Source organism: Elgaria multicarinata, chromosome 13 (genome assembly GCF_023053635.1).
Source record: "Elgaria multicarinata webbii isolate HBS135686 ecotype San Diego chromosome 13, rElgMul1.1.pri, whole genome shotgun sequence".
NCBI lineage: Eukaryota > Metazoa > Chordata > Lepidosauria > Squamata > Anguidae > Elgaria > Elgaria multicarinata.
Window position 1 is genome coordinate 27,598,722 of NC_086183.1, and position 16,605 is coordinate 27,615,326.

Genomic DNA, 16,605 nt, shown 5'->3' on the forward strand with positions numbered 1-16,605 from the left:
CACATGGACTAAAATCCCCCTTGATGCCAGTTTTTACCAGCACTCTCTCCACCACACCACACCACACCCCTATCACAAAAGAACACAGCCCGCCCGCCCGCCAGCCAGCAAGCCAGCCTGGCACCAGCTCCAGCCTCCCCTTCCCTGCCCCCGCGGCCTTACCCGAGAGCAGTGGCTGCACTATGGCCTGCCCGTTTGGCCCGATAGTTGTAAAACCCAGTGCCATGGGGGCAGGGCCCACTGGGGACTGGACGTAGGTGGTGGCAGATGCGGTCGGGGGGCCGCTGGGCTGTGAATGGGAGGCCGAGTTGCCCAGGGACAGAGGGTGCCCAGCTGCCGACTGCACATAGGTGATCCTGGGGGCAGAGAGAGGGAGTGGGTTATCGTGGATGTTGCTGAAAAGGCGCAAGAGTCCCCCCCAGGTGCCCCCAGGATCAGGCACTGCAAATCAGCATAGAAAATCTCTACCTGGTGGAGGAGGAGGGCAAGAGGACTTTCTGGGTTTGGCTCGGAGAGCCCACCACTGCGGTAGCTACAGTGCCCTGGAGAGCAGCTGGGCTGAGCGGGGGGACCAGGGTGGCGGTGCTTTGCGAAGACGGCTGGGGCTGGACCACTGGCACTGGAGTGAGCTGGATGATCTGAACGGACAGAAAAACCGGATCAGCACACAGCCTCAAACAAAGTGATCCATGCACATGTACACACACGGACCTACCCGTTCACGGAGTTCATAGAACCTGCTCCCTACACGGAATATTAGCAATGTCAACCAACAAAATAGAATTTTCTAAGCCGTTCAGATTTAATTTGTTGAGTTCTCAATTCAGCATTTCCAGAAACAGACTAACCCAGTTTAGGTATTCTGCTCTAACTGTAATAGAGGAAGGATAGTGGGGGCTGGAAGTGTGAGTCCGTGCTCAGTAGGAACAGGGACACTTAGAAGATACTACTTTTGCTATTAATACCTTCCCACAACCCTGAGGACTAGAAGCTTATCTGAAAAGGAAAAAAACAAACAAACCCAACAACAGCGTTTTCAGGATTCCAATAAATAATAATAATAATAATAATAATAATAATAATAATAAATTTATTTTTACCCGCCTCTCCCTTTGGATCGAGGCGGGGAACAACATTAGAACAGGAATCAATACATCTTAAAAAATCATGATTTTACATTGATCTGGATAGGCCTGCCGGAAAAGGCTAGTCTTTAAAGCTGCCTTAAAATCACACATAGTGTTAATTTTACGAATCTCCTCCGGTAGGCCATTCCACAATCTGGGGGCGACAGAAGAAAAGGTCCTTTGGGAAACTGATGTCAGCCTAGTTTTAGCTAACTGAAGTAAGTTCACCCCAGAGGACCTGAGTTTGCGGAGCGGACTATATGGGAGAAGGCGATCCCGCAGGTAACCTGGACCCAAACCATTTAGGGCTTTAAAGGTGATGACCAACACTTTGTACTTTGCCCGGAAACTAATTGGCAGCCAGTGGAGTGATTTTAATGTTGGTGTAATGTGGTCACCCCTAGGTGTACCGGTGACCAACCTGGCTAACATATTTTGAACTAGTTGAAGTTGCAGGGCATACTGTACTGAAGTTTCATTCCAGTTTTGTAGCATATTTGTGACCCTCTATTGGGACAACAACACAAATATTTTCTCTTTTGAAACAAGGTTTTACTTACTAAAAATGTCTTACAGAAAAATATTTATACTACACAATCTACAGCAGTAGAGAATGATAATTCCTGTATATAATGTATGCATATACAACACTCGAAATGCTTTCAATGTTGTAACAAGGTGTAACGATATTGAAATATGTCACATTTCTACTCGCTGCAGTGAAATTACAACCATGTCATAATCACAGACACCTATATATATTATTTGGGGGGCGCGGGGAGAATACAAATGCTGGAAAGAAAAAACTAAAATTGCATGAAATGCCTTTTTTCCAGGCTGTGAAATTGTACTTTTTGAAACATGGTGAACAAAAGCCCTGCTCTACCTTGCGGTTCAAGAGAAGTATCTGGAATAGTGTATAGTTTCTACTAAAGGCTTCAAAACCAAAAAGTGTCTGGAGTGGGATGTGTAGAGAATGGGGCAGGAGGAGGGGTGGGGGGGAGACTCCTTCACTGAAGACATTCCAAGCCCCCAACTCTACGCTTAACTTCCACCCCCATGCATCTGACAACCCACCGTGCCTTTGTGCTTCCAAAATAAAACATTAAAAGCCATCCATATATGCCAGTTCTGCACCATTTATGCCAGTCACAACATTTGCAATTAGCAACACAGACGTCTAAGATGAATATACATTAGCCAAAGAGTAAAGGCCTACTTCAGCAATTCTTCCTCCGTCCTCTTTGGACACTAACCTTACTGGCTGGCTGGCTCCCATTTTGCACTGGAACTGGGAAAGGCTGAGTCACCAAAGGAAGTTGGGCGGTGGTGGTGGTCCTCACTGTCACTTGGGGGGCTGCCATGGGCACCAGGACTTTGCCTTGCACCTGGAGCCCTGCAGGAGGCATCACCTGTCCAGACACAAGGTGGGTGGAACTGCCAGGAGAGGGAACCTGTACCGGAGACACTGACTGAACTGTGGGAGGGGAGAGAAAAGAGAAAGAACACACAGTAAAGTCAGTGTCAAGCCCAGGGTCTGAATGAAAAAAGCAACCCACCGCATCCGAAAAAGGATATTGTAGAGCTGGAAAAGGTGCAGAACAGGGAAACTAAGATGATCAGGGGACAGAAGCACCATTCTTGCAAGAGAAGTTAATATTTGGAACTTTTTAGTAAGTAACGGGGGACAAGGCCCAAGTTTACAACTACAGTTATCCATGCTCTGATAACCTCTCGTTTGGATTACTGCAATGTGGGGCTGCCTTTGAAAACGGTCCGGAAACTTCAGCTGGTACAATACTGGGCAGCACGTTTACTAACAGGGACTGGCTGGTGAGACCACATCACGCCAGTCCTTCTACAACTTCATTGGCTGCCAGTCCAGGTCCGGGCCCAATTCAAAGTGCTGGTACTAACATTCAAAGCCCTAAAAGGTTTGGGGCCAGGTTATTTGAAGGAACGTCTCCTCCCATATGTGCCTGCCCAGACCTTAAGATCATCCACAGGGGTCCTTCTCCATGATCCCCTGCCAAAGAAAGTGAGGCAGGTGGCTACTAGGAAGAGGGCTTTCTCTGCTGTGGCACCCTGGCTGTGGAACGAGCTCCCCAGAGAAGTTTGGCTGGCGCCTACACTGTACTCCTTCCATCACCAGCTGAAGATCTTTTTATTTTCTCAGTATTTTAACACCTATTAACTTAAATTTAAACTTTGCTGTTTTAATTCCATATTTTAACCTATATCAAATTTTACTGTGTGGTTTTATCCTGGTTGTGCTTTTTATATTGTGTTTTTAGATGGTTGTTTGTTTTTATGCTCTTTATGGTTTTAATTTTTGTGAACCGCCCAGAGAGCTTCGGCTATTGGGCGGTATAAAAATGTAATAAATAAATAAATATGCATGGGTGGCGTGGAGAAATGTTTTTCTCATTATGCCAGAACACTGGGCCATCTAACGAAGCTGGCCGGTGGGCGATTCTGGACAGACAAAAGGGAGGACTTCTTCACAGAGTGCACAGGTAATGTGGAATTCTCTGCCACAAGGTGTAATGATGGCGACTGGTAGGAGGGATTACTTAGGGGATTAGATAAATTCATGGAGCATAAGACTATCAATGGATACCAGCCATCCTGGCTAAGTGTTTCCTCCAGGATAAGAGGCACCATGGCTCTGAATACCAGTTGTTAGGGAATATCAGAGAGGAGGGGCGAAGGGAGACACAGACATTGCTCTCATATCTGGCTAGTTTCCCATAGGCATCTAGTTAGGTGGGAAACAGGATACTGGACTAGGTACAGCAGGGCTCCTCTTGAGCTCTTAGCCCAGGGAGAAGCAACTTCTGTATTCTTAGGGGCTGCTTCTTCCTTCAGTTAGTGGTCCAGAGACCAGGTTGTATACTATGCTGCACAAAACTGACCCACCTATCCTGCCCAAACAGGTGGCCAGGCTCCATAGTATAAAAATGGCTGTGTTACAAATAACCCCCCTCACACGTTATTAGACCCAGGAACTCCCCTCTGATGTGGTGAAGCTGTCAATACTCAACATACTGGGGATTTGGAGCTAAATGCCATCAATACGCTGATGACACGCAGCTCTGTCTCCCTGTGACAACTGAATCAGGTGAGGCTGTGCAGGTCCTGGACCAGTGCCTAGACTCGGTAATGGGCTGGATGAGAGCCAATAAACTGAGACTTAATCCTGGCAAGACGGAAGCCCTGTGGGTGAGTGGTTCCCGAGTCCGAGAGACAGGCTCATTGCCTGTTCTGGATGGGGTTTCACTGCCTCTGAAAGAACAGGTTCATAGTTTGGGGGTACTCTTAGACCCATTTCTGTCGTTGGAGGCTCAAGTAGCCGCCACGGCTCGGAGTGCCTTTTACCATCTTCAGTTGGTTCGCCAACTATGGCCTCTCCTGGACAGGGATAGCTTGGCCACGGTGGTACAGGCATTGGTAACTTCAAGATTGGATTACTGAAATGCGCTCTATGTGGGGCTGCCCTTGAAGTTGCTCCGGAAACTGGTGCTAGTGCAGAAGGCTGCAGCTCGGCTGTTGTCTGGAGCTGCCCCTTTCCAGCATGCAACTCCTCTGCTGAGGGAACTGCACTGGCTGCCTATTCGCTACTGGGCCAGGTTTAAGGTTCTTGTACTTGTGTACAAAGCCCTAAACAACTTGGGACCAGGATACCTGAGAGAGCGCCTTCTGCCTTACCAACCTGCCCGGTCACAGAGGTCATCCGAAGGTCTGCTCCTGGTGGTTCCACATAGATCCATTCTCCGATTGGAATCCACCAGGGGAAGAGCCTTCAGCGTGGTGGCACCCCTCCTGTGGAATTCCCTGCCTCTGGAGATCAGGCAGGCTCCAACCTTGTACTCCTTTCGGCGCCTCCTGAAAACATCTTTATTCCAAGAAGCCTTTCCTTAATATGAAGCCTTGAATCTCTGTTTTTGCTTCTTTTAAATTTTGTTTTAACGGTTTTATTCTGTATTTATTTTCATTTTATCTTGTACACCGCTTCGAAATTTTTCAATGGGGAGCGGGGTATATAAATATTCTAAATAAATAAATACTGGGCCCTGTGAACATACCATTCTCATGGCTGCTGAATGCATGGCCAGTGGGCACGTCAAGGTTTGGGCAAACCCGTGTGGGCTGTGATCTAAGCCTCCAAACCATTGTTCAGAAGCAAGCTTAATAAACAGAGCAATGGCTTGGAGCGAGGCTATCTGAAGGAACGCCTCCTCCCATATGTACCTGCCCGGGTCCTTCTCCGTGAGCCCCTGCCAAAGGAAGTGAGGCAGGTGGCTACCAGGAGGAGGGCCTTCTCTGCTCCCTAAAGAGGTTCACCTGGCGCCTACATTATACAATTCTCAACGCCAGGAGAAGACCTTTTTATTTTCTCAGCATTTTAATGGTCTAGTAACTTAATTTTAACTTTGCTGTTTTAAATTTGTACTTTAAATCTGTATTAATTTCTGCATGGCTGCTTGATTTTATCCTAGTTGTGTTTTTATATTGTATTTTATATTATGCTTTTATACTGGTTGTTTTATATTTTGAATGTTTTTTGTGGTTTTAATTTTTGTAAACTTCCCAGAGAGCTTTGGCTATTGGGCGGTATAAAAATGCAATCAATCAATCGAGATACAGAGGGCCCAAACCTTATCGGCCCATCCAACCTAGGCCCTTACCTTTGGGCGATGAGGACATGACAGTGACGCTGCTGTTGCTGCTTCCTGGGGCAGGCTGGATGATGGGGATGGCTTGAGGTGTGGTGATCACCTTCCCATTGGCTGGAGGCAGAGTGAAGTGGATGCTAGTGGCTCCGGGGGCGCCTGCTCCTGCCGGCACCTTCCCTCCAGCCACCTGCAGCTGCTGAGGCAACGTGGGCAGGATGTACTGCACCTGAGTGATGCCGCCAGCCTTGCCCGCTGCCCCCGACAGGATGCTTTGAGGCTGCAGGATGCTGAGGGGCACTGGACCATTCTGCCCAGGTGGATTCTGGGTGATGAACTGCACGGAGGGCTGCTGGGTAATGGCACCAGGAGGCAACACCGTCACTGGGACTCCAGCCCCTCCTGCCCCTCCGGCTTGCCCGTATCCTTGAGTACCTACAAGCAGGTTGGTCACGACGCTGCCCTGGCTTGGGGGGCCCTTCCCCACAGCAGCCAAGCCCTGCCCGATGAGCGGCCCGGCGACTAGATGAGGAGATGCGGCTTGAATCCCGGGCATCACAGAAGACTGCGGAGTCTTCTTATCGGCATAGAGAAGACCAATGCGCCCCACGGAGATCCCATCAGGTTTAGGGTTCCCCTCCGAGGGCGGGGGGCTGAGCAGCGGTAGCCCTTCCCCTGATCCACGCAGGAAGGGCTTGCTGGCAATGGGTACAGGAGTGCTGCTGACTGGCTTGACCACGTTCGTGACGACGGTGGAGGCCGTGCGGACCAGGCTGGGTGCCCCGCTGTAACCAATCACCCCCACATTTGGAGCGCTCATGGATGGGGCCGTCACCAGCACCGTGCCAGAGGACAAGCGGACGGGATCAGGCAGCACCACAGCCTGCACCATCCCGCCGGGCGGAGAGATGACGGAGTGCATAGGGGGAGCAGTGAGGGGGGCTGCTCCAGACTCCCCAACCGCCTGGGAGCCTCCTGCACTGTCTGCCCGTTTCCGCCTGTAGGGGGCCGGAGCCGAGTCGAAGCGCGGCTCCAGGCGCTTGGCTGGGGTGTTGTGTGGACGTAACCCTCCGCGGGAGTCTTGGGCCTTGAAGGTGCTGGGTGCCATCTGGAAGGAGCCGTAAGATTTGGAAGGGGGCTGCTGGTCATGGCCGTGAGGTGGTGGCGGCGGCGGCGGCGGCTCTAAATCCAGGGTGGGTGGCGGACGGCAGGGGGCAAAGGCACCAGAGGAAGGGGGCAGCACTGCTGTGCGGATCACTGGGGAGAAGAGCTTCCGCCCATAGCCCTACAAGCAAATGGGACATCTGTTAAAAGGAGGCAGGAACACACACACACACACCCCGTGAAAGCATCTCACACTGTTCTGCCCAGCGGCTCCCAGTGCGCCTGCTCCCATACATCCCCTATAGCAGTGCAACTCCCAAGATGGAGGCTGAGCTCTGAAACAAGTCAGTTTCTGGTTCAAAAACCACTTCTGCCAGGTTGCCTTTAGGCAAGCCACTTTCTCGGGCTTCAGCCCCTCAGCCACGGAGACAATACCAGTCTCCCTAACAGGGTGACTGTAAGATTAGCAAGTGTGTAAGTGCTCTGAACATTCCAAAGCACCTCAGACAGACACCTAGCATGATCTTTTCACCAGGCAGTGACCTGCTGACGTTATACCTATTGCTGCCCTTTCAGCCCTAACTTCCAGCCAGTCGCTTGCATCACACTCACCTTGCCCTCAGAGTCATCCCCCAAGGACCCCTCGCTGTCACTGTCCGTCACTCGCTCCTTGCATTTCAGGTCGACGTCAGCTGGGTTGAACCCATCTTCGGCTGTAGGAGAAGAGCAAAGTGAGTCAGCAAGACATCTGACCGCCCCACTCAGTATGCCACTTCCCCCACTAAAACCTTCCAGGAGAGAGAGAGAGAGAGGGGGAGATGAGAGAGGTTATTATCCAAGAGATAGGATTACTGCAGACCTGCAAATGCACTTACTGCAAATGTAAGCACAAAACAAAGGTTTTGGGGGAGTGTGTGTATGTGTGTGTGCTGCTACCCACTGGAAAAGAACTCCATTGGGAGAGTTTGGGTGCAGGAGGAAGCTAAGCAATCAGGGGAACCGAAGCTGGCGGTGGAGAATAATCAAGGCACAAGGAAATATTGTGATGGACTGAGGGAAAGCAAGGAAGGAATGTCAGGTTCCTGTCTGGCCACAACTTTGCTTTGAATCAAAGGAATTTGGCTTCTAGTGCAGAGAATCTCTTTCAATACCTACTCAAGATTACTGAAATATAGATCAGTTACCTTTTAACCACCTTGCCCAACTCACAATAAAAACAACACAAATTGCGGACTTTCCCACACGTGCAGAACATGCTTCTTGGCCAAAGTGAGGATTAGGAAGCCAGGCCATTGGTTCATTTAGCTCAGTATTTCCTGCACGAATTGGCAGCAGCTCTTCCAGATTTCAGAAGAGGGCATTTCCCAGATTATCTGGAGATGGCAGGGATCAAACCTGGGGACCTTCAGCATGTAAACAGGCATGCTACCACTGAGCCATAGATCTTCCCTTAATAAAAGTAGGTGAACAGAGGAAGCTGCCTTACACCCATTTCTTTTCCCTGTGACCCATTCAGTGTAAGGGAATCAGAATGTTTCTATTTATTCCAGATTAGCTAATGTGGGGTGCAATTATTTCATGTGGTACCCAAAACATCAGAAAATCCCAGCTGTTATTTTTGTAAGACAACATTTCTGAGACATTGTGGTCATGGAAATAAGCTTGGTCAAAGTTAAACCCTCTAAAATGAAAAGCTACCCAGGAGAGGATTGTACTGACTACCACAACAAAGACTTCCACTCTTCGCAGTATTCCATCTCTCCCAAAGGGCCTCAAAGCTCCACACTTCAGTCTTTACCTATCACCCTGCCAATATTTCTTGATTTTTATGCCTCTTTCATGTTGCACTTTGGCAATTACAGCAATATATCCAAGCTAGTGAGTTGCCTGGGAAAGAGTCTGCCTTATTTTCTGTTGGAGCAGAAAACAAGGTTCAAAAGAGTAGTTTCGTGTTTCGGGGCTCAGATCCCACCTTTACCTTGTACTCAAATTCTTGAGCACTTTTCTTAGCGTTTAGCCTCACCTTCCATGACGGGTGTTGCCACAGCCACCACGGCAGCCATTTTGTGAAGGGGGCATGCCGCTCATGGCAGCCATTTTGCGATGGCACCCATAATACTTCTCAAAGTTCCAAATGTGCCCACAGGCTGGGGATCTCTAAACTGTATAATCCTGTGTAGAGCATGTCAAAATCAAGAAGGAAGAGCACCAAAACAATGTGCCCGGGGAGTAGTCAACCTTAGATGACTCAAAGTGAGCCAAGTGAAGCACAAAATGTCCGCAGGGTTCCAGTCAATCTCACTAGGTGATCAGACTCTGAATGCAAGCAAATCGCGTCCAAAGCGACATGTGGAATGGGAGGACAATTTCATTCTATACTGGAGTCCCTGATGGCCCAGTGTAAGAAGAAAAACAGATCCAGGGTAATGGAGAAGATAGAACTTTCTGACCCCAGTGGGCCATGATCTATGCAGCAAATCACAAGGTGTTTGCTAAACATATCGAATTATGTCTGGAGCCCAGTAAGGTATCTGGGGTCAGCTAAGCTGCAGTCTCTCCAGCCCCTGCCTGACCAACCTAGTTCACAACTTGGGAACACAAGTTTATATAACAGAAACTGGTGCTAGCATAGTGCGGTTTAGGGATACGACATGTGCTCTTCTACCAGGTTTGGGTAGTGTTCTCCTCACCAATGACATCGTCGTCACCCTCTTCTTCGCAGATAACCATACGTTCTTCGTCACTGGTCATGTCCTCGCTGGTTGTGCGCTGAGACCGGGAGGCACGGGAGGAATGCGGGTGCAGGGAGTGGCGAGGGCCCTCCCCAGGAGTTGCAAACGGGGACCCTGAGGGGCCCAGCCCCCCATACTGCCCCTTGCCGCTGACGTACGCAGACTGTCCGGAGCACATCTGGAATAGAACACAATGACCTGTTACGCTTCCACATCTCCCTAAGCAAGAGATCTTGTGCCTGGGGCATAAAGGCATGGTGTCCCTCAGATTGGACATGCTCTGGCTGAAGGAGGGAACAGCATGAAAACCAGCCAAACTGACAAGGGGCGTTTCTTAACGAATTATGTGGCACTGCCTCATTTTTAAGAGCTTTCCAAATCAGCCTTGGGCACTCATCTGAGCAATATTGCCTTTGTTGTGCCCTACGCACAGGCGCACAGAGAGAGAGAAAGAGAGAGAAAGAGAGAGAAGGAAGAGAATATATAGAGATGTGAAGGCCTGGGGGGGGGAGGGGGGACTGGAAAGAATGTGAAAAGGCACCAAAAAAGCCTGTGCCCGCCCCCCTGAAATTTTGGGGAAATTGAGGGGGAAATATTTCCCCCTGAATTTTCCCAGTTTTCCGTGCCAACTCATCTCTCTTCTATCTGTGAGTAAATAAAATATACACTGCACGAGTTTTAATGTAATATTTTATTATGTTTTCTAAGCTACTCAGAGTATGTATATTAATAGGCAGCCATATAAATGTGGTAAATGGCTGGAAAAAACCCAGTTGGCAACAAGTAACTGCCTCGCTGGGAGGCTAGCAGCCCTCCAATTCCTGCGTACCCTTGGATTCCAGGGGTGATCACAGTCTAACTGCCCCACAAGCATCTCCAGTTCCTGCTGACCTGCCCTTGCCCCTACAACCCCACTGTGCTGGCATACCTGGGTGAGCTCTTGTAGCACCTGGCTGTCACGGTCGCTCTCCAGCCCATGCACTCCACTGTGGGAGAAGGCCCGTGGGCGCTGTGCACCGGGCCCTGCTGCAGCCAAGATGCGTTCCCCATGGCCATGGCCAGATCCTACGACACCTGCTTTGCCCTCTGGCCCCAGTAGCACCTGCATCTCAGAAGGGCCTGTTGGGGAGGGGAATAAAAGTAGTCAGAAGAGCAGGGAGGAGACTTACCAAGGTGTGGTGGGAGACATGAAGGGAGCTCACCTCCTGGCACAGCAGCAGTGCCAGTCTCCGACATGCTGCGCTCTCGTGTCTCCTTGGCACATACTCCTGGCCCAGAGGGCTTCACATCTGAGCTTGACTTCTTCCGATCTTTGTTACACCATTTCCAGTCAGGGTGTGCTTTGAAATGGGCTTCCTTCACCTGGCAGGGATGGGGCATGGCGGGGGGGGGGGGAGAGGGGAAGGAGGAGAGAAGAGCAGAGAGCCGTGAACAGAGAGATTCCTGAGTAGCACTCCAGATGCTAAGGGCAAAGTGGGAATGGCCATCACCAAGGCTGCGCCTACTCCATACCACAAAAAGTTTAACAATCTGAGTCATGAAAAGCCAGAATCTGCAACCTGTATAACTTAAGTACAGTTATGTGATTCCCATAAATCAGCCTAATTTATTCTAGCTTTACTAGTACTAGGTAGGAATAGAAGCTGTGTACAACTTTGAAGCCCTGCTCCTCCAAAACTGGAAACCTTTTCTAGACAAACTTCTGAGATGTCTCCAAACTTTACAGATACTCACCTTGGCAGCCATAAATGCTAGAAACTTCATTGAGTAAAAGCTGAGACTCTCAGGAAGTTCAGTTCTGCAGCCAATGCCACATTACACGCCTTTTCTATAGTCTTGGTGTAACTCACTGCCCTGGCGATATCCACGATGCCCTTCCACTCTTTGAAACAGAATCCCAAATGACGAGATGGATCATTGATTTGATCTAGCCATGCCGACAACACGAGAAAAGGCAACGGCTCCCCCAAACAGAGTTCTGACCCATAGCACTGCCCTCTGGGCCAGCCCACTCTATTATTATTATTATTATTAGTAGTAGTAGTAGTAGTAGTAGTAGTAGTATCCTGCCTTTTGCCCAATACTGGGCCTCAAGGTGGCCTTACAAAATTTAAAACATATACATTTTAAACCTAGGAAAAGAAATGTACAAAAAAAAATTACAATATTAAAACATAAACTTTACAAGTCCTTAACATAGATGGAGGACTAGATTATTTTCCAAAGGCCTGCTGGAACAAACAAGTTTTTGCCTGCTTCCGAAAGCCCATCAAGGAGGGAGCCAGCGTAGCTTCCCCGGGAAGAGAGTTCCAAAGCACTGGAGCAGCCACCGAGAAGGCCCTCTCCCAGCGTGCCTGTGAAGATGGTGGGACTGAAAGAAGGGCTTCTCCAGAAGATCTCAAAGCATGGGCACGTTCATAAAGGAGAATACAGTCTTTCAGATAACCTGGGCCCGAGCCACTCTAGGAGGTTATACCTGGAAGGCCAAGTCGTGGTACTTCTGTTTCTCCTTGGGCCCTAGTGCGTACCACCACTCGCCCAGGATCTTGCTGACGGTACGGTTGTCTTGGTTGGGGTGCCGTTGGTGCACCAGGGCCCGGTGCCGCTTGCTGAAGATCATGAAAGCATTCATAGGCCGCCGAATGTGATCCTTTTCTCTCTACCAAAAAAAAAGGGGGGGGGGAGATGCTTATGCAAAGGATGAAAATGTCACAATGAATTTTATCCTTTCCCCAGCACAAACATGGAATTCTAGCAAGCATTACATAGGGGGAATAAGGGGAAGCAAAGGATTTTCTTGGAAAACCCAGCATGTTAAGGAGAGGGAGGGGGGAAGAGAGCCACCACACCTTGTTTGGACTGCGGCCATCCTTCTCGGAGGAAGAATCTCGCTCTTTGGGCAGGGCACTCAACGACTGGGTACGACGTTTGCCAGGCGGCAGTGGGAGTTGGATCTCAGAGGGAACAACAGACAGGAACCTAAGGAAATAGACAGGGCAGGAGGAGCAGGTTCAGTTTGGGCCACCTCCTGCCAGTGGTCCTCCCAGCATCTGCCATCAACTCCTCCTGCGCCCCCACTTCTTTCTCTCGCTCATTATGTTCAGGTTCTCTCCCAACTATTGCTGAACTGCCCTCCTTCAAGTCAGTGCCTCCAGCTGCACATTCTCCATCTTTGCTCCACGTCAGGACCAGCTATTCTACTAAAATACAGAGGGTAAGCAGTCTGACCTCTGCCATGGACCTCTGCCTTTGTGTAAGGCATTCATTGTTAAAAAAAAACCCGAGGCTGCCTGTCAAACGGAGGAACTGCAACCTCACAAGGTTCTTGTGAGGGCGGACATACGTGGCTCTGTGGTACAGCACATCCTCTTCATGCAGGGAGTCCCAGGTCCAATCCCTGGCATCACCAGTTAAAAAGATCAGGTAGCAGGGAATAGTATGTTTTGCCTGAAACTCTAGAGAGCTGCTGCCAGTCAGTGTGGAGAACGGACCAACAAAATGACTCAGTATAGGGCAACTTCCTATGTTCCTAAAGCACATTGCAGTACTCACGCATCGTCATGGTCACTCTCTGTCTCGCTGTCCAGGCGTGGGTGTCCTGAGACATCATCGTCGTGCTGGGATGGACCCCCACCTGCTCCTGGAGTCACTGCTGATGGCTGGGGAACTGGAAGTGGGCTGTCAGGGTGCAAGGTGTTTGGCCGCCCTGTCTCTGCCCCTGAAGACACTCCAGGGAGCTCATGGGCCACAGCAGCTGATTCCGGAGGTTCTGAGAAGGCAAACGCTAGAGTGAGAATGAACGGCCATGCGCTATCAGAGAGAGGGGTGTCACCAACACATGCAGCCTCTGTCTTTGCCGGCAAGGAATCACACACATTCCTATGACAGCCTGTTTCTAATAACAGAGTCTGGTGGGAAACCTGCACATATTCCTTATCCCCTACCTTTCCCCTAATCCCCCTTACCTTTGTTCTGATTGGATGTGGAGGGATGACTGACAGGCTGTTGGCCTTCACTGGGCTGCACTGAGGAATCCGGCTGGCTGGGAGCCAGAAAGGGCACTAGGGAATGCCATGGGAATACTGCCACAGACCGCGGCTCCACATTTGTCCACACTGGTGGGAGGGGAGAAACACAAAGCATTACAACAGCCAACTCAGGCCAGCAGGTCAAAGAAGGGGTGTGAGATTCAATGGAGTGGGGGGAGACTGGGAGTCAGGACTCCAGCATGGCATTGCTGGGGAATCAATCCAAGTCTCCCTCTCTCTCTCTCACACACACACTCACACACACACAAACACACACCTCTCTCTCTCTCTAACAAACTCATCCTTTCCCTGAGAAACATGTTCTGTTTTTGTCTACAATCCTCAATCCCAACAGTCCCAATCTGTGCCATGCCTTATCGGTAGTCACTGCAGTCTCTGGGGAGGGGGCAGTGGGAGATTTTCTCCTCCGTCTGCCAGGAAGCAACCCTGGCCTCCTCCGCCCTTCCCAGCTGGAAGCCAGGCAAAGGAATTTTACAGCTGCAGGAGGGGAAGGGGAGGGAGGGGTTGAGGGGCCCAGCTCACTCAGACTCCCACGCTTACTAGGGCAGCCAAGCTGCTTGGCTTCATCCCAACCAGAGGGTTTGGGAGCATCTTCAGGAGCTCAGCTTGCACAGGCCCAAGAGAGCCAAACACTATCCCAGGGCAGCCTGCCACTGACCCCTTCAAGAGGGGCTGAAGGGCCTCCCCATTGAGGAAGAAGTGTCCACAGCATCAGACCCTGCTTACAAGCCATTCACTACGAAAACAAAAAAATGTTATGGCCTGCTTACGCAGGCGCTCTCTCCCATCACTTCCTGCTGCCCCCATATCAGGCTAAGCAATACTTCCTTTCTGGGGTGTCCAGGAAAAAAGCTAGTACGGAGGAATGAGACAGACGCACAAGTTGGCACACATACACACAGTTTGTAACACCTGTACTTCCTAGTTCTATGATACCCACAAACCACACTTCATCTACAACACGTAGACCTCAACAAGCCCAAATGCAATGTGACACCCCTTCAAGACACTCTTAGCCCTACAGCTTGTCAATCCACAACACAGCAACAAGTGAGAACAAACCAGAGCCTTGCACCATTGCAATAGACCACAGATCACGCGGTGTTTGCAAAAAACAAACCAACCCAACCAACACACAACACACTGTAGGCATCCCAGATTAGCCTTCCGTTGGACTCATCCAGCAGTAATACAGCTCTCTGTTTCAGCAACACCGACACTGTTTGTGTCACTTGTCCTATAGGTCCAGCAATAGCTTCTATACAATGTATAGAAAAACACCCACAACTGGAAAATATAGGCTAACTAGCTCGGCGCAAAGCATCTTCCAGATCAGCCCTGTGAACAGAGCAGCACTGAACAGTTAAGACTCCAAACCGAACCCAAAGTTATAGTACAACCTAACATACCTTATATCTTAGTGATGCCACTGCTTTCTTACATACTCAGTACTCCACCAGTAATGATATATACCAGGAAAGCAATTGCTAACTTTTTTGGGCAGGGGCCATAGCTCAGCAGCAGCACAAATGTTTTGCATGCAGAAAGGTCCCTCCAGTGAAAAAGGGTCGGGTAGTAGGCAAAGAGAAATGCCTCAGCCTAAAGCCCCGGAGAGTTACTGCAAGTCAGGGCAGACAATATTGGGCCCCGATAGACAAATAGCCTGATCTGCTATAAGGCAGCTTTCTAAGTTCCTACAGTGATCATCATTCCTTTGCAAAAGAAAGGATGTTGATGCTCCTTTTATTGTATTTGAAGTTTAAACTAAGGTATATGTTTTTGGGATTTGAGGGGGGGGTCAATAAGCCATCTCCGAATACTTGTTTAAAAGGATGTTAACATTATAAAATGTGTAAGGAGGACTGCTTTGCTTTTTTTCAGAAAGGAAGAGACAGGTCTATTCCCACTGGAAACCGCTGGACATAATGCCCCTTTCCCATCATCCCTCTTTCCTCCCTTGCAGTCCCTGATGGATCATACACATCCCCCCACCCCTCCCATGCATGTAAACTTAACTCAATTATTAAAAGCACTGAGAGCATCGTGGTCAGGCTCTGCCGGGAAGTGCTGGCTCAGTGGCTTCCTGTCCTCCGGCTGGTGACCACATCCCTATGCGGGAGGGGGAAGGATTTAAGGGGGGAGGATGGGAAGGAAGGGGGACAGTAGAAGCAAGGGCATGAGGAGTTAAAGACCCTCCCCCTAATCTGCACAGTAAGTACCAAGAACCTTAAATATCAAAACTGGAGTCCACCTGCCCCACCCCAGCACTAACCCCAAGCAAAGATTACAGATTCGGCTCTCCGAGATTGACGACAAACTGTAAGACATGTGTCTGCACTTTCTTTGCCACATGTGAGAAAGGGTTAGTCTGAAGCCACACAACAAGCTGAATACAGGACTCAGGAGTCCTCTCATCCAGTGCCCTGCTCTGACCACCAAAATGTCCTCTTCAGCATCCAACACACAAATGGACACAGAGAATAGAAGTAAAAGTCCTGCCTGGGTTCAGATCTCACCTTTGCTATGAACTACGTGGCTATGAGTTCATCACTACCTCTCAGCCTCAGTTTCTCAACTATAAAGGTGGAAAACAAAATGACCACATCACAGAATTGGTACGAAGGTAAAACATAGGAAATATAACCATTTATGAATTAGAAATACAATGCACTTTTAAAACAAGGACACACCTGGGCTGGCCTTCTCCAGCTTCCACTTGATCTATAGAAGGATGGCAATAAAGGGGCGGGGTGAATATTGTCCACAGGAAGGGGCTTCTTGTCAAATGAGATGTGCAGGTGCACTCTCCATCAGGGCTGCCCCTTTTATTACTGGCTCTGCTACTGTGCCTTTAAAGGCAACCTGGCTTGCTGAAATTTAGGAACTGTTTTGTTACTGTTTTGTGGGGAAAACTTCACCT

At 49.5% G+C, this 16,605-nt stretch overlaps 2 protein-coding genes across 4 annotated transcripts in view; both read right to left on the bottom strand.

Annotated features, from left to right (window-relative positions):
* Positions 1-16,605, bottom strand: part of LOC134407875 (guanylate-binding protein 1-like) — a 128,639-nt gene that overhangs the window by 79,463 nt on the left and 32,571 nt on the right. The window lies entirely within an intron of this gene.
* The window catches only part of CIC (capicua transcriptional repressor), a 41,343-nt gene that overhangs the window by 7,373 nt on the left and 17,365 nt on the right, over positions 1-16,605 (bottom strand). For all 3 annotated transcript variants that reach the window (XM_063139865.1, XM_063139863.1, XM_063139864.1), the window contains exons 3-14: positions 13,602-13,751; positions 13,189-13,405; positions 12,486-12,615; positions 12,113-12,295; positions 10,839-10,998; positions 10,565-10,755; positions 9,595-9,814; positions 7,517-7,617; positions 5,816-7,085; positions 2,384-2,604; positions 469-638; positions 163-356 (exon numbers count right to left, since the gene is read on the bottom strand). In XM_063139865.1, coding sequence (XP_062995935.1) covers positions 163-356; positions 469-638; positions 2,384-2,604; positions 5,816-7,085; positions 7,517-7,617; positions 9,595-9,814; positions 10,565-10,755; positions 10,839-10,998; positions 12,113-12,295; positions 12,486-12,615; positions 13,189-13,405; positions 13,602-13,751 — 3,207 coding nt within the window. The remainder of the gene's footprint in view (positions 1-162; positions 357-468; positions 639-2,383; positions 2,605-5,815; positions 7,086-7,516; positions 7,618-9,594; positions 9,815-10,564; positions 10,756-10,838; positions 10,999-12,112; positions 12,296-12,485; positions 12,616-13,188; positions 13,406-13,601; positions 13,752-16,605) is intronic.